General features: G+C 36.2%; 1 protein-coding gene across 1 annotated transcript in view; it reads left to right on the forward strand.

Annotated features, from left to right (window-relative positions):
* TRPC5 (transient receptor potential cation channel subfamily C member 5) overlaps positions 1-21,590 on the forward strand; it is a 291,668-nt gene extending 270,078 nt beyond the window's left edge. Inside the window, exons 8-11 of the mRNA XM_081566414.1 lie at positions 15,774-15,977; positions 16,211-16,252; positions 17,055-17,144; positions 18,909-21,590. Coding sequence (XP_081422540.1) covers positions 15,774-15,977; positions 16,211-16,252; positions 17,055-17,144; positions 18,909-19,601 — 1,029 coding nt within the window. The 3' untranslated portion in view covers positions 19,602-21,590. The remainder of the gene's footprint in view (positions 1-15,773; positions 15,978-16,210; positions 16,253-17,054; positions 17,145-18,908) is intronic.
* The last annotated feature ends 6,077 nt before the right edge of the window (positions 21,591-27,667 follow it).

Genomic DNA, 27,667 nt, shown 5'->3' on the forward strand with positions numbered 1-27,667 from the left:
GTCCAAAGTGAGGAAGGAAGACTTCCCTTGAAATGCCAGGGAAATGAATTGTCCCACCTTGACAATTGTGCATTTCATGGAAATTTGTATTGCCATGGGGCTCAAGACTCCTGGAAGTAGTTGTTCTCCTTAAAGGCTACGATTAGTTCTGCTCTGAGATGTCTGTGCCTGCCACTCTCCCTTTGCATTATGTTGTAAAGCTTTCTAGTTTGCTAGGGCGAGATGGTTGCTGGCAGGAAAGCTGAGAGAGTGCCTAAGAACTTACCAAAAACTGGTAAGAAATCAGTCTTGTAGTTTGATTGCAAGAAAAATAACCTTGTGCTTAGATTTGTTGAGAAATGGGAAAATGAACAGACACATTCCTTTGACGTAGCTGCGGCCATGTGTTCCAAATCTGAGCAAGTCAACAATGTTTGAGAGTATGATCTACATGACACTAGCAGTGAGAAAGGAGCTAAATAGAAGTCCTCACCTGGTTGCTGTATAGCAGCGGATGATATCAAAGTTGACAATGAAGGTCACACACATGTGTAAGGATGTGTATCACTACAATCACATTATGGTAGCACAAAAGTCCTGAAAATTTTGGAAATTTGGAAGAGGAAGGACCACAGCCTATGATTGTGTAGGTTTTGTCTTATACAAAAGCACCAAGCAAGGGGATAATCTTGGAGAATGTTGAAAAGTCATAGTTGCTTAGAGACAGTAGGGCAAAATATGGGAAAGGGCATCATCATGAAATATCAAAAAATTTAAAATGTCTGTGTCTGATTTGTCTGTCACATAAGGTGAAAGGCCAGCTCATATAAGGTGAATGAAAATCTCTTGGGCATCATACATTTAGGGAGATTTAGACAAATGTGACTACAAAAACCACGTCTGTAATCATGCAATTCAAAGCAGATCAAGGGTTGAAAATAAATTTCCACATGCCAAATTATAATGTTGTCCATATTGTTCGCTGCTAAAATCCCAGCTCCTCACACCAAGCAGGCAGTCAATATATATTGGTTGAATGAATGAATATCTGGATGAATAAGTACCTTACTCATTACTTTACAGCTCACACTGTTTAACAAATCCTTCCTGGTAGTCTGCTATGTCCCAGTCTTCATGATTCAGGTGCTACCTCTGTATTCTAATTGTGTTCTGTGTGGTATTCACACCACCATTAGAGGAAGTCATCTTGCTATACCCAGCGTCCATCAGAATATCTGGATATAGTAGTTGTTCAAGAAAAGAATAAAAAAATGAATGATGGGAATGTAAATTGGTACAACCACTATGGAGAACAGTATGCAGGTTCCTTCAGAAACTAAAAATAGAGCTACCATATGACCCTGCAATCCCACTCCTGGGCATATATTGGAAAAAATGAAAGCTCTAATTTGAAAAGATACATGCACCCCAATGTTCACTGAAGCACTATTTACAATAGCCAAGACATGGGAGCAACCTAAATGTCTATTGACAGAGGAATGGATAAAGAAGACGTGGTATATACATACAATGGAATATTACTCAGTTATAAAAGAAAAGAATGAAATAATGTCATTGGCAGCAACATGGATGGACTTAGAGATTATCATATTAAGTGAAGTAAGCCAGAGAAAGACAAATATTATATATAACTTATATATGGAATCTAAAAAATAGTACAAATGGACTTATTTACAAAGCAGAAACAGACTCATGGACATAGGAAACAAACATGCTTACCAGGGGATGGGAGGGGAGAGATAAATTAGGAGTATGGGATTAACATATACAAACTACTATATAAAAAATAGATAACAAGGACCTACTGTATAGTTCAGGGAACTATATTCAATATCTGGTAAGAAACTATAGTGGAAAAGAATATATATATATATATATATTCTTATGTATATATACATATATATATATACACACACACACATAACCAAATCACTTTGCTGTATACCTGAAAAATAATATTGTAAATAAATGATACTTTAATAAAAATAAAAATTAATTTTTTTAAAAAAAAGAATGAATAGGTATACAAAGAATTTATATGTGATAAATGAGTGGGAAAAGACCAATGAGAGGACAATTTGCAATAACTTCTCTGCCAAATTATTACATAGTAAATCCCAATGTGAGGTCACCTGAGCACAAGAGGAATGGAATGGTATCAACTGAGGTCCTTGAGCTGTTTTTAAAATATTTAGAAAAAATTATATCCTCACCTGATTGGAGTAGGTACAATGAGTGGGCACCAGAAAGATTCTTAAGCTAAAATAAAAATGCCTGTGGTTTACAACTCGGCCCATTGCTTGTTTCTATTCTTTGTCGAAATCATTAGACATTTAGAAAACTATTTTTAAAAAGACATAACTGCTTTTGGTTAAAACGCATACAAACAAAAAGCTAGCCCACACAGGGATTTTAAAAATTAAAAGTAGTAAAGCCATTGCCCAAATACCAGGACATTCAGCTCAGTTTACTAGAAAATAGCCAAATACCCATAGGAGCTATATCATCATTCTCCCTTTTCAAATGTGTCTAGAGATGACAAGAACCAAGAGACCCTGTGTTAAAAAATGTGACTCACTTCATTTTACAAAGTGCGTATTGAATACCTGCTGTATTTCAAGAGCTACAGAAATATTCCACAGATAAAAGACTGTGGAATAGTCTGGGCTATCACAGGATAAAATGAGAATTCAAAGTTTGTCTCTGGTATTATAGGCTCAGAAATGTGGAAGAAGGAATGAATAGTTATATAGTTCTTACTACATACCAGGCAGTAGCCTAGGCATTTCATACTGACTTCTGCAGCAATTGGGCTTCCCTTGTGGCTCATCTGGTAAAGAATCTGCCTGCAATGTGGGAGACCTGGGTTTGATTCCTGTGTTGGGAAGATCCCCTGGAGAAGGGAAAGACTACCCACTCCAGTATTCTGGCCTGGAGAATTCCATGGACACTATAGTCCATGGGGTTGTAAAGAGCCGGACATGACTGGGTGACTTTCACTTCACTTTTTCTACAGTAATTCAATGTGGTAGGGACTTTTACCCTACAGATTACAGTCATTCAGTTTCTCAATTTCTGGGAAGTAATACTGTGGCAGCTTCTGAGATGGCCCCCAATGATACCCACTTCCTGTTATTTGAATCCGTATTCAACCTTTTTTGCTTGAGTATGAGCTGGACCTGTTGACTCTTAACAAATAGATTATGGCAAAAGTGATGTCACTTCAGAGATTGGGTTATAAAAAGACCATGGCTTTTCTCTCACACACCCTCTGGGGGAAGCCTGCTGTCATTTTATAAGCTGGTATGGAGAAGCCCACTCTGGAAAGAACTGAGAGAGGTCTTTGGCCAATAGCCAGCGAAAGACTAAGGTCTTCAGTCCAGCAGCCCACAAGGAATCAAATCCTGTCAACAACCATACAACCAGCTTGGAAGAAAATGCCCCTCAGTTCAGGCTTCAGTCGAGACCCCAGCTCCAGCCAACAGCTGGATTATGACATTGTAACAGATCTTGAGCTAGAGGCAAACAACTTGCCATACCCAGATTCCTGACCCACAGAAACTTTAATAAATATTTGTTGTTTTAAGCCACTAAATTTGGAGACTTTACTAAAACTTATCAAATAATTATTAAATGTACCAGTTACTGTCTTGCATAGAGGTACTTTGCTTAACCCAATTATTCTAAACAAAGTTCTTGAAATAGAAAATAGAAATGTTATTAACTTTAATACAGCTTAACCATTTCTTTATGAAATGCTTTCTTCTCATATGTTTTAAATATAATCTTACCAAAATTTTGGAGCTTCAGATTCATCAATTCATTAAAAAAAATCTGTCAGACAGCCTAACTAGCAAAGCCAGTCTTATTTCCAAATCAATTTGCTAAATCATATTTCTTTTGTCTCAAAAAGGATGACTTCATTTTTCAACTCAATAAATAAATCAATACTTAACCCTATGATGATTATTTCACTTGTAAATCCTAATACCAGAATAGACAAATTAAAAGATAGATAGCTTGAGCATGCAGGATTGTTATAAGTTTGTTATCTGGATAAAATAAAGTGAGTCCAATAATTTTTTTAGTGCTTTTTGTTTTGCTTTTACAGAACTCTGAGTGGATTTTTTTTGTCTTGAATAATAGTTGGGGAATGGAGAGTTGAGGTGGTTAAAATTGTCATCATTCATGCCATCCACTATTCTGCTGTGCTGTGCTTAGTCTCTCAGTTGCGTCTGACTCCTTATGACTCCATGGACTGTAGCCCACCAGGCTCCTCTGTCCATGGGGATTCTCCAGGCAAGAATACTGGAGTGGGTAGCCTATCCCTTCTCCAGGGGATCCTCCCGAATCAGGAATTGAACCGGGTTTTCCTGCATTGCAGGAAGATTCTTCAGCAGCTGAGCTACCAGGGAAGGCCTGCCATCCACTATAAATTATCTCAAAACCCCAGCAACAGACTGTTTCTTATGCCAAATTTCATCTTTAATTCTTTTTTTTTTTCTTCAGGGTTTCGTGGCACATCATTTTTTTAAATTTATTTTTTTACTTTACAATATTGTATTGGTTTTGTCATACATTGACATGAATCTGCCATGGGTGTACGTGTGTTCCCCTTCCAGAACCCCCTTCCCACCTACCTCATCGCATCCCTCTGGGTCATCCCGGTGCACCAGTCCCAAGCACCCTGTATCATGCATTGAACCTGGACTGGTGATTCGTTTCACATATGACAGTTTACATGCTTCAATCCATTCTCCCATATCATCCCGCCCTCGCCCTCTCCCATAGAGCCCCAAATACAGTTCTATACATCTGTGTCTCTTTTGCTGTCTTGCGTACAGGGTTATCTTTAGTGCTAAGTCACCTCAGTCGTGTCCGACTCTGTGTGACCCCATAGATGGCAGCCCACCAGGCTCCGCTGTCCCTGGGATTCTCCAGGCAAGAACACTGGAGTGGGTTGCCATTTCCTTCTCCAATGCATGGAAGTGAAAAGTGAAAGTGAAGTCGCTCAGTCGTGTCCGACTCTTAGCGACCCCATGGACTGCAGCCTACCAGGCTCCTCCATCCATGGGATTTTCCAGGCAAGAGTACTGGAGTGGGGTGCCATTGCCTTCTCCGGGTTATCTTTACCGATTTACTAAATTCCATATATATGCATTAGTATACTGTATTGGTGTTTTCCTTTCTGGCTTACTTCAACTTGTATAATAGGCTTCAGTTTCATCCACTTCATTAGAACTGATTCAAACACATTCTTTTTAATGGCTGAGTAATATTCCATTGTGTATATGTACCACAGCTTTCTTATCCATTTGTCCGCGGATGGATATCCAGGTTGCTTCCATGTCCTGGCTATTATAAACAGTGCTGCGATGAATGTTGGGGTACACGTGTCTCTTTCAATTCTGGCTTCCTCGGTGTGTATGCCCAGCAGTGGGATTGCTGGGTCATATGGCAGTTATATTTCCAGATTTTTGAGGAATCTCCACACTGGTCTCCATAGTGGCTGTACTAGTTTGCATTCCCATCAACAGTGTAAGAGGGTTGCCTTTTCTCCACACCCTCTCCAGTATTTATTGCTTGTAGACTTTTCGATAGCAACCATTCTGACTGGCGTGAAATGGTACCTCATTGTGGTTTTGATTTGCATTTCTCTAATAATGAGTGATGTTGAGCATCTTTTCATGTGTTTGTTAGCCATCTGTATGTCTTCTTTGGATAAATGTCTGTTCAGTTCTTTGGCCCACTTTTTGATTGGGTCGTTTATTTTTCTGGAATTGAGCTGCAGGAGTTGCTTGTATATTTTTGAGATTAATTCTTTGTCTGTTGCTTCATTTGCTACTATTTTCTCCCATTCTGAAGGCTGTCTTTTCAACTCACTTATAGTTTCCTTTGTTGTGCAGAAGCTTTTAATTAGGTCCCATTTGTTTATTTTTGCTTTTATTTCCAATATTCTGGGAGGTGGGTCATAGAGGATCTTGCTGTGGTTTATGTCGGAGAGTGTTTTGCCTGTGTTTTCCTCTAGGAGTTTTATAGTTTCTGGTCTTACATTTAGATCTTTAATCCATTTTGAGTTTATTTTTGTGTATGATGTTAGAAATTGTTCTAGTTTCATTCTTTTACAAGTGGTTGACCAGTTTTCCCAGCACCACTTGTTAAAGAGATTTCCCCTAAAGTCAGGAACAAGACAAGGGTGCCCACTCTCACCACTACTATTCAACATAGTTTTGGAAGTTTTTGCCACAGCAATCAGAGCAGAAAAAGAAATAAAAGGAATCCAGATTGGAAAAGAAGAAGTAAAACTCTCACTGTTTGCAGATGACATGATCCTCTACATAGAAAACCCTAAAGACTCCACCAGAAAATTACTAGAGCTAATCAATGAATATAGTAAAGTTTCAGGATATAAAATCAACACACAGAAATCCCTTGCATTCCTATACACTAACAATGAGAAAACAGAAAGAGAAATTAAGGAAACAATTCCATTCACCATCGCAACGAAAAGAATAAAATACTTAGGAATATATCTACCTAAAGAAACAAAAGACCTATATATAGAAAACTATAAAACACTGGTGAAAGAAATCAAAGAGGATACAAATAGATGGAGAAATATACCATGTTCATGGATCGGAAGAATCAATATAGTGAAAATGAGTATACTACCCAAAGCAATCTATAGATTTAATGCAATCCCTATCAAGCAACCAACGGTATTTTTCAGAGAACTAGAACAAATAATTTCACAATTTGTATGGAAATAAAAAAAACCTCGAATAGCCAAAGCAATCTTGAGAAAGAAGAATGGAACTGGAGGAATCAACCTGCCTGACTTCAGTCTCTACTACAAAGCCGCAGTCATCAAGACAGTATGGTACTGGCACAAAGACAGAAATATAGATCAATGGAATAAAATAGAAAGCCCAGAGACAAATCCATACACCTAAGGACACTTTGATTTTTAAATAAGCAAAATATACGAATCAACATTTCTCCAAATAAGTTATACAGATTGCTGATGAGCACATGATAACATGCTCAACATCATTCAGCATTAAGGAAATGTAAATCAAAACCAGAATGAGATACCACTTCACACCCACTAGCATGTCTGTGATAAAAAATCATGGACTGTGGCTAGCTTTGGTGAGGATGTAGAAAAATCCGAACTCATACATTGGTGGTGGGAATGTAAAATGATGCAACCACCTTAATAAATAGTATGACAATTTCTCATAAAGTTAAACATAGGGTTACTGTATAACTGAACAATTCCATTCCTAGGTATGTCCCCAAGAGAATTAAAAAATATATATATATATACACACAAAGACTTGCACATAAATATTCACAGCAACATAATTCATTAATATTAATAGCAAAGTGGAAACAACTCAAACAAATATCAGCTGATGAGATAAACAAGATGTAGTATGCCCATACAGTGAAATGTAGTATTATTCAGCCATAGGAAGGAATGAAGTATTTATAGTTGCTACAACATGGATGGGGGGGTTCCCAGGTGGCACAGTGGTAAAGAATCCACCTGCCAATGCAGGAGATGCAAGAGACATGGGCTTTATCCCTAGGTCAGGAAGATCCCCTGGAGAACAGAATAGCAACCCACTCTGGTATTCTTGCCTGGAAAATCTCATGAACAGAGGATTCTGGTGGGCTACAGTCCATGGGATCACAAAGAGTCAGACATAACTGAGTGACTGAGTGCACACAACATGGGTGAATGTTGAAAACATGCTAAGTGAAAGAATCTACACACAAAGGACCAATATTATATAATCCATTGATATGAAATGTTCAAAATAGACAAATCCATGGAAACAAATGTAGATTATTGGCTGACAGGGGCTTTGCGGAGGGGACCAAGTGCTGGGAATTGACTGTTAATGGATACAGGGGATTTTAAGGAGTGATGAAAATCTTCTAGAATAGATAGTGGTGATGGTTGCTCAACTCTGTAAATCTATTAAAAACTACTGAATTGTACAGTTTAAAAGATGAGGAGAGCAGCATTGTTATCTGTGAAATCTAAGAAATCACTGCCTAACATAAAGTCATGAAAATTATTCCTATGTTTTCTTCTCAGTTTATTTTTTGGTAACAGCTTCATTGAGATATAATCCATATACCATAAAATTCATTTTTAAAAGTGTACAATTCACATTGCCTAAGGGTACAAACTTGCAACTAGTAGCAAGTCCTGGAGATATAATGCACAATATAGTGACTAGGGACAATAATATCATACTGTAATCATCAAAATTGCTAGGACACTAGATCTTCATTATTCCAGCCACCAAAAAACAATAATTATGTGATGTGATAGAGCTATTGCAATGGCAATCACATCACCATGTACAAGTGTATCAAATCAACAATGTTGTACACCTCAATGTTATATGTCAAATATATCTACATTTGTAAAAAGATTAGAACAGCAAAAGCATGTATATCAAAAGAAAAAATACATAAATTGGGCTACATGAAAACAAAATATATGCAATTACCATAGAAAGAAATTATATTACAGTAGCTATCAAAATAGTTTTAAAACATGGTAATATATGTGCTTTATTAACTTATGAAATAAAATTTAGCAGTGGGTTTAATAAGTACCTTAAATTTAATCTAGGGCTTTGTTTCCCTTTTGAACTGGTTGCTCACTTAACCCAAAGCCATTTATTCCCTCCTAGAGAATATAGAATTATCTCTGATTTATCCATTAAGAGCTGGTTAGCACTGTTCAGATACAGGCAATGGGTATCTCAGAAATCAACAGAATCCTCTATCTTCTACTTCAGTATTTCTGAACCATTTAGGGGAGGGCAGACTTCTTTGAGAATATGATGAAAGCTCAGAAAAAATTTTAAAACCCCAATATTTTATATACAATCTTAATAGATTCACCAAGTCCATTACCTTCATTCATAGAACCAGGTTTACAAATCTCTATTATGCTTGATGTCATTTTTGATCTGCTAATCCTTTAATATCATAGCTAAGCACTACTACCTTGGAGAGCAAAGTGCAAACCTTCGTGGAACATCTGAAAGACCAAGGAGCAAATTCTAGTTATCACTGACAGACTGAACGTTCACTCAAAAACCACCCTAAGACAAACTGTGTAAGACATAGGTCTCCTTTGAAAGATTTAATGTGCTAATAAAAAAGATTTTTCTCTCCCTTACACTGTACACTTTTGACAATGGAGACTATATTGTATAACCATCTTATTCGGCATTAAGTTAAAAGTTTGTGGATATAAGTCACAAGTTAATGTGGCCTCTGAAACAAAGTTCTTACCACTGTATATGTATGATGGGGCCCAAGGACATTTTAAAAGATATTTGAAAGTAAATTGCCAATATCACATTCCACTACAAATACTGTCATATATATTTAACTATATTATCACAATACCATCCCTTACTCAAGAAATTTAACATTGATACACTATAATTACTAATTTGGAGTCCATATTTAAATTTCCCTTATTGTCTCAAACATGTCATTTACAGATGATAAATTGCAAGAACATTGAAGATGTGTCACTATGCAAACACAGACCCACAAGCAAAATGTGAGAAACTTATTGATTCAAGGCAGTTAATGAAATCCCTGTGCAATCATTATCTGATCACTAAGCTAAGTGAACAGAGACTTCAATGATTGCCCATGACAAAGAATACAGATTTTACAGAATCAGTCAAGGAAAGTCATGTAAAACAATACAAATGAAATTCTGGAAGAAGGGGATCAGATTTCCAGAGTTATCATATTAAATTGTTTAAAATGTCTAGTTTCAGCAAAAAATTACAAAACATACTCACACACACACACACACACACACACACAAAGAAGGTATGGTTTATACACAGGAAAAAAGATGTCATAGAAATTGTCCTTGAGGAAGCCCAAATGTCAGTTTTATTAAAGACTGAACTAGCTATTTTAAATATCTTCAAATAACTAAAGGAAACCATCTAAATAATCAAAAGTTATGAGAACTATGTCTCATCAAATGGAGAATATTAATAAAGTGATAGAAATTGTTTTTAAAAGGATCAGATTGAATTTCTGGATTTGAAAAGTATTGTAAAAGAATGAAAAATTCATTAGATGGGCTCAACAGCAGATTTAAGCTGGTGGGAAGAATTAGCAAATTTGAAGATAATTCAATTACCATTGTCTAGACTGATGATCAGAAAGTAAAACAGAATGAATAAAAACAAACAGAGCTTCAGAGAATTTAATGGTGTGACACCATTAAATGGCCAACATACACATAATGGGAATCCCAGAAAAAGAAAAGAGAAAATAAAAAATGGAAGGATATTTAAAGAAATAATGAATAAATATTTCTCAAAAATAGTTACACATCCATGAATTCAAATATTTCCTAGTAAGATAAACACACAGAAAAAAAAGCCATGTCTTAGTCAAAGTCTCAAAGACCAAGAAAAAAATCTTGAAAGGAGGAAAAGATAGCTGATTTCCATCCAAAACAATGGGCACTAGAAGTCAGTGTGATGACATATACAAAATGTTTAAAGCAAAAAACTGCCAACCAAGAAGTCTATATTCAGCAAAAATATCCTTAAATGAAGGAAAAATAAAGACATTTCTCAAGTACACAAAGACAGAGAATTAATGGCCAGAAGGCACGTCCTATAAGAAATGCTAAAGAGAATTCTTCAGGCTGAAATGAAAGGACACTAGACAATACAAAAAAAAAAAAAAAAACAACCCAAACCAACCCTCTCCTCAAAACAAAACAAAACAAAACAAAACACAAAGAAGTAAAGAGCAACAGAAAACGTAATTAAAGGTAATTGTATATAGATAAATATAAAAGACGATACAAATCTTATTGGGGGGGAGTTTTTTCCTATCTACTTTGAAAGATAACTGAATAATTACACAAGTGTAATAATTACACAAGTGTTCATAGGCTTATAATCTTTAAATGTGCCATATATAAAGTAATAATTTGTGTATCAGTAGTAGCACAAATGAGGAGAGAAGGAATGGAACTATACTGCAGCACAGTTTTTGCATATGATTGGAATCAGGTTTGTATTAATCCAAAGTAAATTGTATTTTAAGATGTTAATTGTATCCCTGGGGCAAGCACTAAGAAAATAAGTTTTTAATATAGTAAAAGAAACAAGGGAATTAAAAGATATATTAGAAAATATCTATTTAACATAAAGAAATCAACAATGGAGAAATAGAGGAACAAAAAGACATGCAACATACAGAAAATGGAAAAATGGCAGATGTAAATAGTACTTTATCAGTAATTACTATAAATGTAACTAGATTTAGAAAACCAGTTAATAGGCAAAGATTGCCGGACTTTTAAGAAACACACATGATCCAACTATATTCTGTCTAGAAGAGATACACTTTAGATTCAAAGATACAAGTAGATTGTAAGTAAAAGATGAAATATTTTTTGGCCACGCTATGTGGCATGTGGGATCTTAGTTCCCTGACCATGCTCCCTGCATTGGGAGTGAAGTCTTAACCACTGCCCACCAAGGAAGCCCAACTGTAAGTAAAAGACTGGGAAAAGATAGATGGTGCAAACAGTAACCAAAAGAGAGCTAACTAAGTGGCTATACTAATTATCAGACAAAATAGAATTTAAGATAAAATTTGTTATTAGAGAAAACAAAGGACATTTTTTATGATTAAAGAATGTATTTATCATGAAGATTTAACAATTATAAACACATTTCCACCTATCTACAGAGCTGAAAAATATATGAAGCAAAAACTGACAGAGCTGAAGGGAGAAATAGAAATTCAATAATAACCATTGGAGTGTTTATTACCCCACTTTCAGTAACAAACAGAAGTAGACAAATGACCAAAAAGGAAATAGAATACTTGAACAACACTATAAACCAACTAGACCTAATGGACATCTATCTATACAACACTCCATGCAACAATAGCAGAATATATGTTCTTCTGAACTGCACATGGAACATTCTCCAGGACAGATTATATGTTAGTCCATAAAATGTCTCACTAATTTTTTAAAGGACTGAAATAATAAAAACTATGTTCTGCAAACATTAGATATCAATAACATAATAAAATTTGGGATATTCACATATAAATGGATAGTAGAGAAGATACTGCAAAATAACTACTGGCTCAAAGAGGAAATCACAAAGGAAATTTGAAGATACTTTGAGATGAATTAAAGGGAGAGTATGGTATATCCTAAATATCCTCAGAAAGAAATTTATAATTGTAAAAGCTTATATTAAAAAGGAAATAATATTTCAAATCAATAACTTAAATTTCCACCTTTATGAAACTAGAAAAATAAACTAAACCCAAAGCAAGCAGAAGGAAAAACACATAGCAAATTGTTTATTAGTAAAATATTTATAGATTTAGCCCTCCCATAACTTTGAGTTACAACTCATTTTGAGTTAATTTTTGCAAGTAAGGATCAAGATTATTTTTTCCTTCTGGAAGTCTAACTATTCCAAGGTAATTTGTTGAAAAGATTATTCTTTCCAAGTTGAATTGCCTTGACACCTTTCTTAAAAGTCAAGTTGCATATATGCCTGTAATTATGCATATGCACACATTTATTTTTGGACTTTCTTGTTTTGTTCCATTGATCTTCAGTGCCAATTTGTTCTTTTTCAAAATTAACTACATCTTTTAGTTACATCTTTTACATCTTTTGTATTTATATATAAACTTGAAAGCAGTTTGTCAATTTCTTCAAAAACGCCAACTGAGATTTGACTGAAATTGTATTGAATCTATAATCAATTCGGAAAGAATTGCCATCCTAACTATATTTAGTCTTTCAATTCATGAATATGCCATTTCTTTACATTTATTTAAGTCTTCTTTAATTTATGTCAGTAATGTTTCACAGTTTTCAATGTTAAAAAACACATATATTTTTGTCATATTTATTCCTAAGGATTTTATATTTTAAATGATACTTTTTTAAAATTAATATTTTATTGTTCATTGCCAATATATAGAATACAACTGACTTGTATATAGTTCTGTTTAATAGATTTTTCTTCATTATGTATCATATTTTCCTGTTTCTTGGCATTTGTGATAAATTTGTATTGGATGTCAGACATTATGAATTTTACCTTGCTGGACGCTGGATATTTTTGTATTGTTTTAAATACTATTGAGCTTTGTTCTGGAAATAGTTTGACCTCTGAGGCTTGCTTTTAAGCCTTGTTAGGCAGAACTAAATATACCATTAGTCTAGGGAAGTTCTGTACAATAAAAATTTTATGTAAGTCACAAATATGTGCCACATGTTACATTTTCTAGTAGCCACATTAAAATATAGTGAAAAGAAATTGGTAAAATTAATTTTAATTACATATAAATATATTACATATATAATGTATTCTATTGATACCCAAACCAGAAAAATAGTACAGAAAATTTAAAAAAAAACAAAAAACCTGTAAACCAATATCCTTTATGAACATAGACAGGGAAATCCTCAACAGAGCATTAACATATTTGAATCCAGCAATATATAAAAAGAACATACCATAACCAAATAGGATTTACTCCAGAAATGCAAAGTAATTAATCATATTAATAGTCTAAAAAAGAAAAATGCTATGGTCATATCAATTTATCTGACCAGAAAAGGTGTTTGACAGACTTCTACACTGATGATTTTTTTTAAAAAAATGTCTTAGCAAAATTGGAATAGAATGTAATGTGCACAACCTGAACCACAAAACCTATAGCTTACTAAGTGGTGAAAGGCTGAAGACTTTCTAAGATAAGTAACAAGATATATCTGCTTTAAGTACTTCTACTCCACTTTGTACTAGAGATACAAGATAGTGCAATAAGGAAAAACATTGAAGACCTACAGATTGGAAAAGAAGAAATAAAACTGTCTCATGATTCTGTATAAAGTAAACCCTAAATAATCTATTTTTAAAATTTCACAGAATAAAAAAATGAACTTAACAAGGCCACAAAATACAAAGTCAATACACAAAAATCAACCATATACTAGCAATGAACAATTGGAAACTGAAATTTTAAAAGACAGTACCATTGTTAATTGTTGTAAGTAAAATGAAATACTTAGTCATAAGCTTTCACTTTAGGCAAAAGGTTAGCAAAATATGTATAGATAAGACTTACACATTGAAAACAACAAAATGTGGATGAAAGAAATGACATATGGTGTTCATGGACTGGAAGACTCAGCAGAATATACTTTCACTCAGCATAAGATTTTCAAGGTTCATCCACGTTGTAGTATGTATCAAAACTTCATTCCTTTTAAAGACTAGATAATAATGATAGTATACCACATTTTGTTTATCCATTTATTGGTGGATGGACATTTAGGTTGTTTCTACTCTTTGGCTATTATGAAAAATGCTGCTGAACATTTGTGTGCCCGTTTTGTGAAGAGTTGACTCACTGGAAAAGACCCTGACGCTGGGAAGGATTGGGGGCAGGAGGAGAAGGGAACGACAGAGGATGAGATGGCTGGATGGCATCACCGACTCGATGGACATGGGTTTGGGTGGACTCCGAGAGTTGGTGATGGACAGGGAGGCCTGGCGTGCTGCGGTTCATGGGGTCGCAAAGAGTCGGACACGACTGAGCGACTGAAGTGAACTGAACTTTTGTGTAGAATGTGCTTTCGTTTCTCTTGGGTATGTAGCTAGGAGTGAAATTGCTGGATTGTATGGTAACTCTATGTTTAACTATTTGAGGAATTGCCATATGGTTTTCCAAAGTAGCTCCACCATTTCACGCTCCCACCAGCAGTGTGTGAGGGCTGCAAATTCTCCAGATTCTAACCTACACTAGCTATTCTTTTATGAAAAATTGTTATAGCTATCCCAATGGGTTTAAAGTATCTCATTGCAGTTTCAATTTGAATACTCCTAATGGCCAACAATGTTGGTCGTTTGTGTCTTTCTGCAAATGTCTATTCAAGTGCTTTCCCCTTTTTCAAATTGATTTGTCTTTTTATTATTGAATCGTTATCATTCTTTATATAGTCTGGGTACAAGTCCCTTATCAGATATACGATATTTCATTACTTTCTTTTATTCTGTGGGTTGTCTTTTCATTTTCTTTATGGTGTCCTTGACATACAGTTTTTAACTTTGATCAAGTCCAATTTACCTATTTTGTTCTCTTGTTCCTTGGCTTTTGTTGTCTTCTCTAAGAAACCATTGTTTTATCCAGGGTTATAAATACTTACTCCTAAATTTTCTTCTTAGAGTTTTATACTTTTTATCTATTAAATTTAGTTCTGTGATTTATTTTGAGTTGAATGTTGTACGTGGTGTGAGGTAGGAATCCAACTTTATTCTTTCGAATGTGAATAGCCAGTAGTCCCAGCATGCACAACTGATTGACAAAGGTGCAAAAGCAATTCAGTGGAAGAACAATAGCCTTTTCAGCAAATGGCAAATGAACATCGACAGGCAAAAACAAAACAAGAAAAAAAAAACTCAATGTAAACTTCACCCCTTAAGCAAAAATGAACTCAAAATTGATCATAGAGCAAAATGTAAACGTTGCAACTAGAAAACATGTAGAGGAAAACACTAGAGGGTAAGGTCAGTGTAAATTGAATTTTTATAGCTACTGACATATTTCCCTCTGTAGAAGCAAGCAGAACTTTTAGAATGAGTCATGGGTGCATTTTGTATTTTCCCATCCCCCATCTTTGAACTTGTCTTTCACAGGATCATGCTGATATTGAGTGGAAGTTTGCAAGGACGAAGCTCTGGATGAGTTACTTTGACGAAGGTGGCACTCTGCCACCTCCTTTCAACATTATCCCCAGCCCCAAGTCATTTCTATACCTTGGCAACTGGTTCAACAACACCTTCTGCCCTAAAAGAGACCCTGATGGTAGACGGAGAAGGCACAACTTGAGAAGCTTCACAGTAAGGCCTTTAAAAATTGTCTCTTTGTAAACACAACTGTTTTCTCCTTTCCCTCCTTTGTGACATTCCCTATCTCGAACATCATAAAACTACTCCAATCTACAGATGCTTTGGGGGTTTGTCAAGCAGCAGCTTCTGTGTCATGTTCCAGTCCTAATATTTAGAAATATATTTGAGTGGATGGGCTGCTGGGACACTGCTGATATAAGCTCTCTGTCCATTTTCAATGACAGGAACGCCATGCTGACAGCCTGATACAGAACCAACATTACCAGGTAAAGCTTCTTTATATGAACTAAGTACGATAGTTCTTGATCAGTTGTGTGACCTTGGATGTCACATACCCTCCCTGAGCCTCAGTTTCCTCATCTGTAAAATAGGGATGATTAAACTTAATTCAAAGTGTAGTTGTGAGGATTGAGTGGTGAGTACATATGTATTTGTGTGTGCATGTGTGTCTTGGCAGTGCCTGACATATTGCATTAAGTGGTAGCTATCATCATCACTGTTACTAACACAAAGTTGAGTGACTATGTGTATACCATTCCCAGGAGGCTAAGTTAAAAGAGGCCATCCCTGTAAAGGAGAACAGACTGACTTTAAGAAAAATTATCTTGACTATGTAATTAGTGGATATTGAAATCAGCAGATTTTGTGACACTGAAGAATGACTTTCTCAACTTTATAAAAGGAAGAAAAACTCTCATCTTACTAGGAGGGTTAAAGTTTAATCCAGCCTTAAGGGAAAGGATATTGACTGTGACCATTCAAGGATTATTCTACTCTGATTATTCTATTAATGTGAATCATGTTTACCTTATGCCTGGGTGGAAAAATTTTCTTTTGGGTGAATTTGATCTCACTGGCCCACTCTGCCACCAAATTTGGACACATAGTAATTTTTCATTTAGCCAGTGGACTTAACTGGAGGGTTTGTAGAAAATGGTTGGATCCTGTGACAATTTTCCATTGCAAAGACAGTCTAGGCATATTTTTTTTTCTTGTATATGTCCCTTATTGTACTAAGAGTCCAAGAAGGAAACTGAATGCCTTTTCATGTTTTTGTTTAAATTCCAGGAAGTTATCAGGAATTTAGTCAAAAGATATGTGGCAGCTATGATAAGAAATTCCAAAACAAATGAGGGACTAACAGAAGAAAATTTTAAGGTAATTTGGTCATAAAGTGGTTTAATTTCTCATTTCACATTTCTTAAGCATCATTTAATCTTCAGTGTTTGAAGTTTCTGGTGATGGAATTTCAACTGCCTATAATACAGTAAAACCAGTTACAGTTCTTCCAATAGATGAAGAGATTTTACCAATGTTTATCACATCACCATAGTCAGCTTTATGAATAATAAAAATACACAGTCTTTTAATAGTCTGAGTGTTTCTCAGTGTGGGAATTGAATGCTTTAAATGACGTGGCAAGGATGTGTGAGATTTAAAGGTTTTATTTACTTAAAAGATATGATAAAGACAAAAAAATCTATTATTAAAACTTAACATTTATGATATCCTACCATACACACTTTTGTTTGTCACATTGGAATGCTATTGGCATCTAGTGAGTAGAGACCAGGGTTGTTGCTAAAAATCCTACAATGCACAGGACAGACCCCCTTAACAAAGAATTGCCACTCAACAAGTCAATTGGTTGGGAAACCCTATCCTAGAACACATATGCATTTTCTAAGGAATACATGAAGGCTGTTATCCTAATCTAGACATAACTCACCAGTTGAGGGCCTGCTACGTGCCAAACACTCTGCCAGGTAGTTGGAACACAGTGATGATCAAGATATAAGCAGCCCCTACTCTCTCATGGAGTGACACACAATAATAATAGAGGGTGATGAATGACGGTGTATTCTAACAGGAGCAACACAAGGTACTGTGGAGACATAAAAATGGGGGGACACCCAGCTGGGACTTGAGGATTTGAGGTAGGCTTTTCAGAGGAAGCCATGTTTAAGCTGAGGTCTGAAGGAGGAGCTAGTTGGGCAGAAGAGTATTCCAGACAGACAGAACAGCACACACAAAGACTCAGAGGCAAGAGAGAATATGTCCATACAGCTGGACAGTGGCAAGCCTGGGGAGAGTAGAAAGATATGAAACAGGAGAGATGAACACATATCAGGCCTTGAAAAACCTTGTAGTCTGTGGTATGGCATTTTTCCTTGTACATAAGGTCAGTGACAAGTTACTAAAAAGTGTTAAAGCAAAAGAATGAAATCATCGGATGTAAGCTTTTCAAAGATGGTTTTTAAAAGAGCAATCTACTATCTAGGCAGTCAGTGAGAGAAGACATTTCACAGGGACTTGGATAAACAGGGTCCCCTGTCCCAAAATGGGGCTTCCCAGGTGGCTCAATGGTAAAGAATTGGCCTGCAATGTAGGAGACATGGGTTTGATCCCTGAGTTGGGAAGATCCTCTGGAGGAGGAAATGGCAACCAATTCCAGTATTCTTGCCTGGGAAATCCCATGGAGAGTGGAGCCTGGCCGGTTACAGGCCATGGGATCAGAGTCAGACACAAATGAGCGACTGAGCACTAGTCTCAAAACAGCAGTCTCGTCACCTGACATTCCACTTCCCTAGTTTTATTCCTGAGTCCTAAAGCTTTTCCTCTTCTGTACCTTTCTCTATGCAGATCTCGATGACAGCCAATACCCTACTCGAATACCTTCATTGTTGGTTAACATTTCAGTCTGGTGGTGTACTCCTGATAGGGAGGTTCTGAAATCAACTTTACCAATTGCACGTTTTTTCAAATGGCCAGCCCTGCCCACAGATTTGTTACTATGTTTTTCTTGTGGTGGAATAATATGAGATGTTTCTGGTAGTTAGTATACCTTGTGATTTGCTATGAGACAAAAACCTGGAACATTCTGAAGCTTCTTAACATAACGTGCCTTCTCTCTTGCCCTAGGAATTAAAGCAGGATATCTCCAGCTTTCGATATGAAGTGCTTGACCTCTTGGGAAACAGGAAGCACCAAAGGAGAAGCTTTTCCACTAGCAGCACTGAACTCTCTCAGAGGGATGATACCAATGATGGCAGTGGTGGGGCTCGGGCCAAATCCAAGAGTGTCTCTTTCAATGTAGGCTGCAAGAAAAAAGCCTGCCATGGGCCACCTCTCATCAGGACTATGCCAAGAGTCAGTGGTGCCCAAGGCAAGTCAAAAGCTGAGTCATCAAGCAAACGATCCTTTATGGGTCCCTCTCTCAAGAAACTGGGTCTCCTATTCTCCAAGTTTAATGGTCATATGTCCGAACCCAGTTCAGAGCCAATGTACACAATCTCTGATGGAATTGTTCAGCCACACTATATGTGGCAGGATATCAGATATTCTCAGATGGAGAAAGGGAAAGCAGAGGCCTGTTCTCAAAGTGAAATTAACCTCAGTGAGGTAGAATTAGGTGAAGCCCGGGGCACTGCTCAGAGCACTGAATGCCCTCTAGCCTGTTCCAGCTCTCTTCACTGCGTATCCAGCATCTGTTCCTCAAATTCTAAACTTTTAGACTCCTCAGAGGATGTATTTGAAACGTGGGGAGAGGCTTGTGACCTGCTCATGCACAAATGGGGTGATGGACAGGAAGAACAAGTTACAACTCGGCTCTAAGTCAAGCCATTATCACGTGTCCTGGAACTCAGAAAATTTCTCATTTCTTTGCTCTCAGAGGTGACATAGAATATGATTCCCTCACTGTCCCCCCACTAGACAGGAGTGAAACTCCTATTGCTTTCACCATCTTTTATAGCTACATTCATTTTTTTTCCTTGTTATTAGTATTACTATTATTTGCCTTTTTATACCGACAAAACACTAAGTCCATTTCACAACCAACTGAAGGGGTGTTTGCCCCTAATCAGCAGAGGTGCAGTCGGGTGCTTAACCCTTTGGCTTTGCTTTTCTTACCCTTGCTTCCTTGAAGCTCCAGGTGCCACTTTGCTACTGTCGCTGCCGCACCGATTCCTGACCTTCCTTGGGATCTCACACCATTTCCCCACAGGGCTGAGGGCTGTGCTCAGCAGTCCCCACTAGCTATCAGATGAAGCAAATTCACCTGCCTATGTTTGTTGCCCTTCAGTGCTCCACGCTGCCCGTTCTGGTTCAATGAACAGCATCAAAGGGAGACTGAATAGACTCCAAAGAATTGTCAGCTTGTGGTTTCTAGGTATAACTAGCTTTCGTGTTTTTGAACACTACAACTACTCCTTATTGTGGTGGCTGTTGAGTTTTTTGTTTCTTAAAGATTTGTGAGTTTCCTAATGTATGCCAGTGACTATTTACCCCCATAGTATATGTCATATCTAATAAGTTGGTGAATTCCTTTCCTGTGTTTGTGTATTTCAGTTAGCTTACTACATCTTAAAATTTGATAGTATCAAGATTAGTATTTAGGTTGTGGACCCTTTTTAAAAACTTTTCCTGCACTCTAACCAATAGTCACTACATCTCATACACTGGTAAGAAAAAATAATAAGCTGGCATATTTATAGGGTTCTATCTACTGTTGATAGTTTTAATCATTATTGCTATCAAAAGTATTTCTAAGATAAAAACCTGGATTTGAAAATATTTTATCAGAAAAATGACATCTTGCTGAGGTGTCAGAATCTGAAAACAACTTCATTTTAATTAATTGCTCTCTGATAAAACAACAACAACAAAACAATTTTAGGCCTAGATAACTTGATTCAAGTTGCAGTTTTAATGCTCAGTGGGGGCAGTGGAATTGCACATGTAAACTGATGTTAAGTATATAACATAACAACCCTAGTGAATTCATGGAACTACAAACATGATCCAAATTCTACTGTCTTTAAAGAAAACTGCATTATACACCAAAACAAATTATTTTCCACAGCTTAAGAGTACCTCATCAGACAACATAGGTGAAGGTTAAAAAATGAAGCCCATAATGCATATGGTCATCATGTTAGACCTGATAACCAGTGACTGATTACCTGCTAAACAAGAGTGGTTCTTGCCAACATTAGCACAAAGGTATCCCCAACTTACACTCTAACACATGACCTAAAATAGCTCAAGGTCTGAGTCCTGGTGATTAAATTAACACATAGCTCAAAAACGTAAGAAACTTAATTAGTTGTCACCCTGTTCTTGTAAAGGTCAACAGTAACAGGAAACCATCTAAATTTATGTGTATAATTTCTGGCAAAATTTAGTGAAATACAGCATTTTCAGTGCAAATATGCTGCCAAAATGGTTTTTGACAGTGTAGTTTCTGTTATTTGAATTGATTCTCATTCCAGCCCTAGCTTCAGTGATTGACAAAATATTCTACAGGAAAAAGACACAAACTGGGGATAAGGGGGAAACAAGAGGAGGTGTTGAAGAACAAAGCTCAGATCCAGGAAAAAGTGACCAAGAGAACAAGCTGCATCAAGATCCATTTGGCAAGAGATTATCACAAAATAATTCCTTGATCATACCTGAAGTGATCATTTACTCAAACCTCCTGCTTCTCTAAGTGGGACTATTCTAAGTGGCCCTGACATCAGTAACAGGTTACTTTCCAGAAGGAAGGTTTCTAAAGTTACAGATTCAACTTTCCCAGTTTCCAAATTCAATTTGAATAATAAATAGCACCTAGGCTACATTTTTTTTTTCATATTGATGGCACCAGAAACCAATAGATGGCCCTATTTCACCTCTGTTACAAATGCATGTACTTATGATAACCTAGGCTTAATTGTTCCAGCAGTTACTTTATCAATTTGTTAGAAAATAAGGATAGCCAGGGATAGAGCCATGGTCCAAAATACAGTCTTCTCTCAGTTATGTGCCAAAGAGAGAATATGTATAAATCATAATAGCAATCTCTGCTACTGAAAAAAACCAGTGTCATATTTCATTCCTTTTCAGATCATCTCAGGGTTATTGTCTTCATGATGTGGGCTTAAGATTTCACCAGCTATGCTGAGGCCTAGCTATGTTGGGGATTGAAGCCAGTTAGCTGTTAAAGCTAATCAGTTATTGCCCTAACATCTATGATGGTGACACCAACATTTTTAATAACTCTAATTCCAGTAGAAAGTAGGAAAGGAAAGAGACTTGTGTTAACTCTGGATCAGCTACTATCAAGAAAGATATTTCAAATCAAATGTTTAAGTATGTTCTCTGACCCCAGAGAAGGTATAAGTGAACTTGAGAGTAAATTTATAAACATAAAAGTTAGAAGTAAAAGAGAACCTTAGTGGGGATCTACTCAATTCTAAATTATTTTACAAATAGAAAGAAAAAAAAAGAGGCCCAGAAAAGGATAATGACTTGCTCAAGGTCAGAAAGCCAGTCAATAAAGCCAAATCTTCTAGATCATAGAAACAAGACATTTATTATTAAGCATATATATACAAAGGAGACGTGGAAATGGATTAGTCACTGTACCTTTTTGTTCATTTGCCCAAAATGCCATGAACTCCATAATTTAAGACATATTTATATGTAAAGTTAAAAATGTACTCCAAAGTCAAATATAATAATAAATGTTTCAAGAATCACTTTTTGTCTAAGTATACCATGGTTCACCCCCATAACAGGTGAATTTCTTATCATTTCTGGACACCTATATTTGTTTGATTCCATCATAATTACATTAACATCTCCTTCATAATTAGTAAAATTGTTTACAAAGAAAATATCTGAAATATATTCAAAAATGGCCATTGTTGAAGTAGGTCCTCCGCTTACAGCTTTAAATCCAGTGGAGTATAAAGAAAAAGGAATGATTCCAAATTCAAAATCATTATTTTTGGAAGATATCAAATTTTACAGGGATATAAATCTCCAAGTTATACTCCTGTCCACTTATATAGGCATACTGGAAAATTTTCTGGTTCTTTTTGCCTCTCATAGTGATTTTTCATTCCACTCTGACCTAATTTAGGGCATTTCAGCTAAGTTCAAAACATCTAAACATTTGTCTGCACTTTGATTAAAGACACACACACACACACACACACACACACACCAAACCCCCCCACACACACACACCAAACCCACCCCCCATGGCCTCTACCTTTTGAATGACTTAAAATGAGTTGATAGCTTAGCTAGGAAATAAAAATAACCATTTGACATTCATATTGCCTTGTGGCTGAGACTGAAGGGGTGTTTTTGTTGTTGTTTTAAGATTTTTTTTTTTAATGTGGACAATTTATAAAGTGTTTTGAATTTGTTACAATATTGCTTCTGTTTTGGTTTTTTTGGCCATTTGGTATGTGGAATCTTAGCTCCCTGACCAGGAATAGAACCCGCACCCACTGCATTGAAAGGCGTAGTCTTAACCACTGTACTGCCAGGGAAGTCCCTGAAGGGGTGGGTGTTTTAACTAACAGTTTTAAGAGGCCCAGATCTTGGTTTGTTCAGCCATCAGGAAAAAGTACTTGAAATGAGGCAGGCATTCTTTCCTGTTTAAAAAGTACACAAGAAAAACTGATCATATTATTTTGGTAATCACATTTCAAAAGTGTTAGTAAACAGATTGCTTGTATACACACAGCTAGCTGATGTAGTTATTTGAATTACTTAAATAACCTCTCCATATATACTTGTCAGCTCCCTTCAACCCCAAACCCTGTGGCTTTGCCTCAGATCTGTGTAGATTGTTTCTTTGACATGCTTTATCTAGATAACTGTTCCAAATATACACTTTGTTGGTGTAGAACTAGTCATTGGGAACTGAGTACCCCAATTCAGTGTGAGCATTACTTTAGTACAGAGAAATGTTATTTCTACTGTATTTCCCAAGACCCTTCCCGTCGCTTTTTCCAACAGATGTGGGTCGTGGCTTGCACTTTTTGGGGATGTTTGTAAAAGTGAGAACCTTATCTGTGTGTGCATGCACACACACACACATGCAATGAAACTTAATAGCATTTGATTGCTCTGACTTGGCCCTTCATCCCTTTTGGTAATTACTAAATCATTTTGAAGGGAGGGGGACAGGAATAGGCTCAATGGAAAGAAACTGCCTGAGATGTAATGAGGAATTGCTAAAATGAACTGCCAAGGCAGCATCCACTGTAGTACAGCTGTTCAGACAGCACTCAGGATTTGGTGTTTCTAGTTTGAAGGAAAAACAAAGCTTGTCAGTTAGAAGAGAGAACCTACCTATAAAAAAACAAATATATATATATATTTTTGTGAATTAAAGTCTGCATAATTCAGATTTACTGTATACTTGAGATATTACTATTCGTATGTTGATATGTGACCTAAGATTTTCATCTATATACTGCATGGTGGTCCAGAGAAGGTGCTGGTAGGTGGTTTTGAGAGCTTTACTTTAAGAAATTGAATGTTTATTAAGAAACAAAGGAGTTAATTGCTGGAATGATACAGGCAGCTGGCCAGGGTGCTCTAGCATTTTTAAGCTCTAGAGTTGATTTGTATCTTATACTTGTTAGTTTATTGGATCTGAGTTGTGGTCTTTTTCTAAAGATATACCATCAGTGTTTGTGGTACTTGAGAGACATGTACATATTAAGAATTATTAATGTTTAAATATAAAATCAAATGGAATGCCCTCATGCCAAAAGCTCATCTGATGTGAAAATTATGAAAGTTCTGTAGCAACTTCTCCTTACTATCCAAATGAAAGGCAATTTCCATAGTAACAAAAAGAGCCTGCAAATTTTGGTCATCATCATCAAACTTCATCAATCCATGACTATAGCACACATTTGCCCTAACCTCATCCCTCACCCTCAAAAAAAAAAAAAAAGCCTCCTGACGACTCCAAATGACTTGATAGAACCAAAACAGACTAAATGAAGAAGAAAGAATGGCCTGCAGTGTGAATGCCATTTTCAGCAATGTGCAGGGTATTCTGCTCTTTGACTTTGTCTATGAGCAAGTTCCAGAGCCACCTAACACCCCAGGAGCTGCACTTCAACATAGGCATACACACGAGACATCACCTTTGGAGGCAGTGTGACTTTTATTTTAGCCTATGGTAGCCAACCATTTGCAAGTACACTTAAGCTAGGTTTGGCCATTTTGTCTTGTCCCACAATTTTCAATATACTCCACAATACTCATTGTGACTCATCACTTTCTAACCTAGTAACTCTCTTGACAATTATCTGGTCTTATACAACCCTTAAAACTGACCCTTGAGTGACAAGACAAAAAGGAGGCTTTGGACTTTTATGGGGAGTGCTTGAGGTACTTGGTGTGGTAAAGAGATAATTGGAAAAGCTTTCAAAGTAAGGACTAGTATAGATAAGAACTTTAAAATGTAGTGCTAAATTATCACACTGTCAAACTTTTTCAATAACCAAACTGAGGTGGCGCTCCTTGATTTTTAAAATATGTAGTTTCTGGATTAAAACATTAACATCATCATTTTCTCCCTTAACACAACCCAGAAGTGCAACAGTATATTAAAACTATCTCTGAAAAAAACTGCAAATCTTTTTTCAAAGGTTGAGTTATATAAAGGTTGAATTTCAGATCATAGCACATTCTCACCTTGTGATCACTGTATTCCTAAATTCAACATATCAGACTCATAGTAAGGTTACATTTTAAATTGTACAATATCACTGTCTTTTATAAATATGCACATATGACCAATTACTGAAAGGAATGATTTCCCCAAATTTTATCTAAGAAATAAAATTAATTTACCGACACTGTACAGGAAAGAGAAATAAAAGGTAAAAGTGGGAGAGGGTAGTATGGAAGAAAGCTAGATTCTATATCTGAGGTCACAGTTTGAAAGTGAAAGTTGCTCAGTCGTGTCCGACTCTTTGAGACCCCATGGTCCACACAGCTCATGGAATTCTCCAGGCCAGAATACTGGAGTGGGTAGCCTTTCCCTTCTCCAGGGCATCTTCCCAACCCAGGGATCAAACCCAGGTCTCCTGCATTGCAGGCGGATTCTTTACCAACTGAGCTATCAGGGAAGCCCCTGTCATAGTTTAGCCTCATAATTTAGGATAAACATATAAAGTGAGATTATAAAATGAGACTGGTATTTTCACAAACATGGCAATCAATATGCCCAAATTAATGTTGTTCTTCAAAATTCTTCAAAGTAGCCACCTTAAGCTGTACCCATATTCGAATGCTGACATTACTCAAACCATCATGGACTCCTACTTTTGGGAGGATGTTCAAAACACACAATACAACCTCTGAATATCCTCAATGGTAGAAAATCATAATACTATAAAATTAAATTCTAAGAAACAGTAAAACAAAAACAAACACTAATTTTAGATTCATACTTGATAAAAATTTGGACAATTGAGGTTAGTTCTACTTTTTCTGGTAAAAAATAATTTTCAACTGCTGTCACACAATATGCACTTTGATAGGCACAATTATAAAACAACAAGTTTCTTGTGGGTTTTGTGAAGTAACCTGAAACTGTTCTTTGGAATCAAGTTTTTTCCTTATCAACTTTGAGGAATAATTTGTGTACAACTACCTGCATCCATTTAAAGTGTACAATTCAGTGAGTTTTCACAGTTGTGTATAACCCTAGAATTATCACCACCAAAATCAAGATACAAAAATTTCCATCAGCCCCAAAAGAAGCCTCATTCCTCTTTCAAGTCTGGAATCTAGTTTCAAACATGCTTGGAGCAGTGCCAGCCTTACTGGAATAAGTTTATAGCTTCCCAAGGAGGAAACATTAAAGAACACCATGTTTAGATATAGAACCATCATTGATTTGAGAACAACCTTAATGACTCAGCTCTTGAAATATTTGTATTTAAACAGTAAAACACATTCCAATTTCCAATGGCTTATACTGTAAATAAACTCAGAACTGGCTTCCCAAACCTTATTTGATCCATAAGAAATCATACTTTATAATACAGAGGCTCTGACAGCTAGGCTGTTAGCAGGAAAAAAGAGCAGTAAAGAAAAGCCCTAGCCACTCCAGTAAATTGAGAGGAGGGTTTTGGATTCAGAAGGCACTCTAGTAACAGAAATAGGGGGCAGTGCTAAAGGGAGGATGGCAACAGCTAGCTAGCTGAATTTTCAGGTCATTTGAAAATCACATGTTCACACTAGGTATTTTCTGTATAAAATATAGTCATATTATTTGAAGTACAGATTCATTCATTTTTGGTCTCATCTTTTAGGACTTCCTTTTACAGCATGTATTAAGCAATCGGTTTAAATAACCAAAGCAATGTAGCCTGTGGTCCAATAAGCAGAGTGGTAACTGTGCTTCGTATATACTTGGGCAGGAGAAGCAGTCAGAATCCCTGAGTGTCTAGTAGGATTCATTGAAACCAATTGCACTAAAATGAATGTTGTGAGAGCTCAAGAGGAAACCTCGAAACCCAAGGGGTTAATACATTAGTCTGTAGTTTTCTTAATGTTAAAGACAATCCAATAAATTATTAACCAAAAAACTTTTAACTGTTCAAATTACTCTTCTAACATAGCAAAAGTAAACCCATATGTTCTCTAGTGAAAACATTTTAATTTGTCTGTTTCTTATAACATACATATGCATACCAGTGGTAGGATTCAAGAAAATATCACTAAACTCCTCACAGGATTCAAGATTTCTCAAAAACAGGTTGAAACTGAGGATGAAGACTTTCTTCCTATTCAAAACAATGAATGTAGTTTGAAGCCAACATTTGAGGAAGATAAAGAATACTTTTAATAGACACAGGCAGTGTTTAATT

This window comes from Giraffa tippelskirchi, chromosome X, assembly GCF_054371585.1.
Source record: "Giraffa tippelskirchi isolate mGirTip1 chromosome X, T2T-mGirTip1v1.2.pri, whole genome shotgun sequence".
In the NCBI taxonomy this organism is placed as follows: Eukaryota; Metazoa; Chordata; class Mammalia; order Artiodactyla; family Giraffidae; genus Giraffa; species Giraffa tippelskirchi.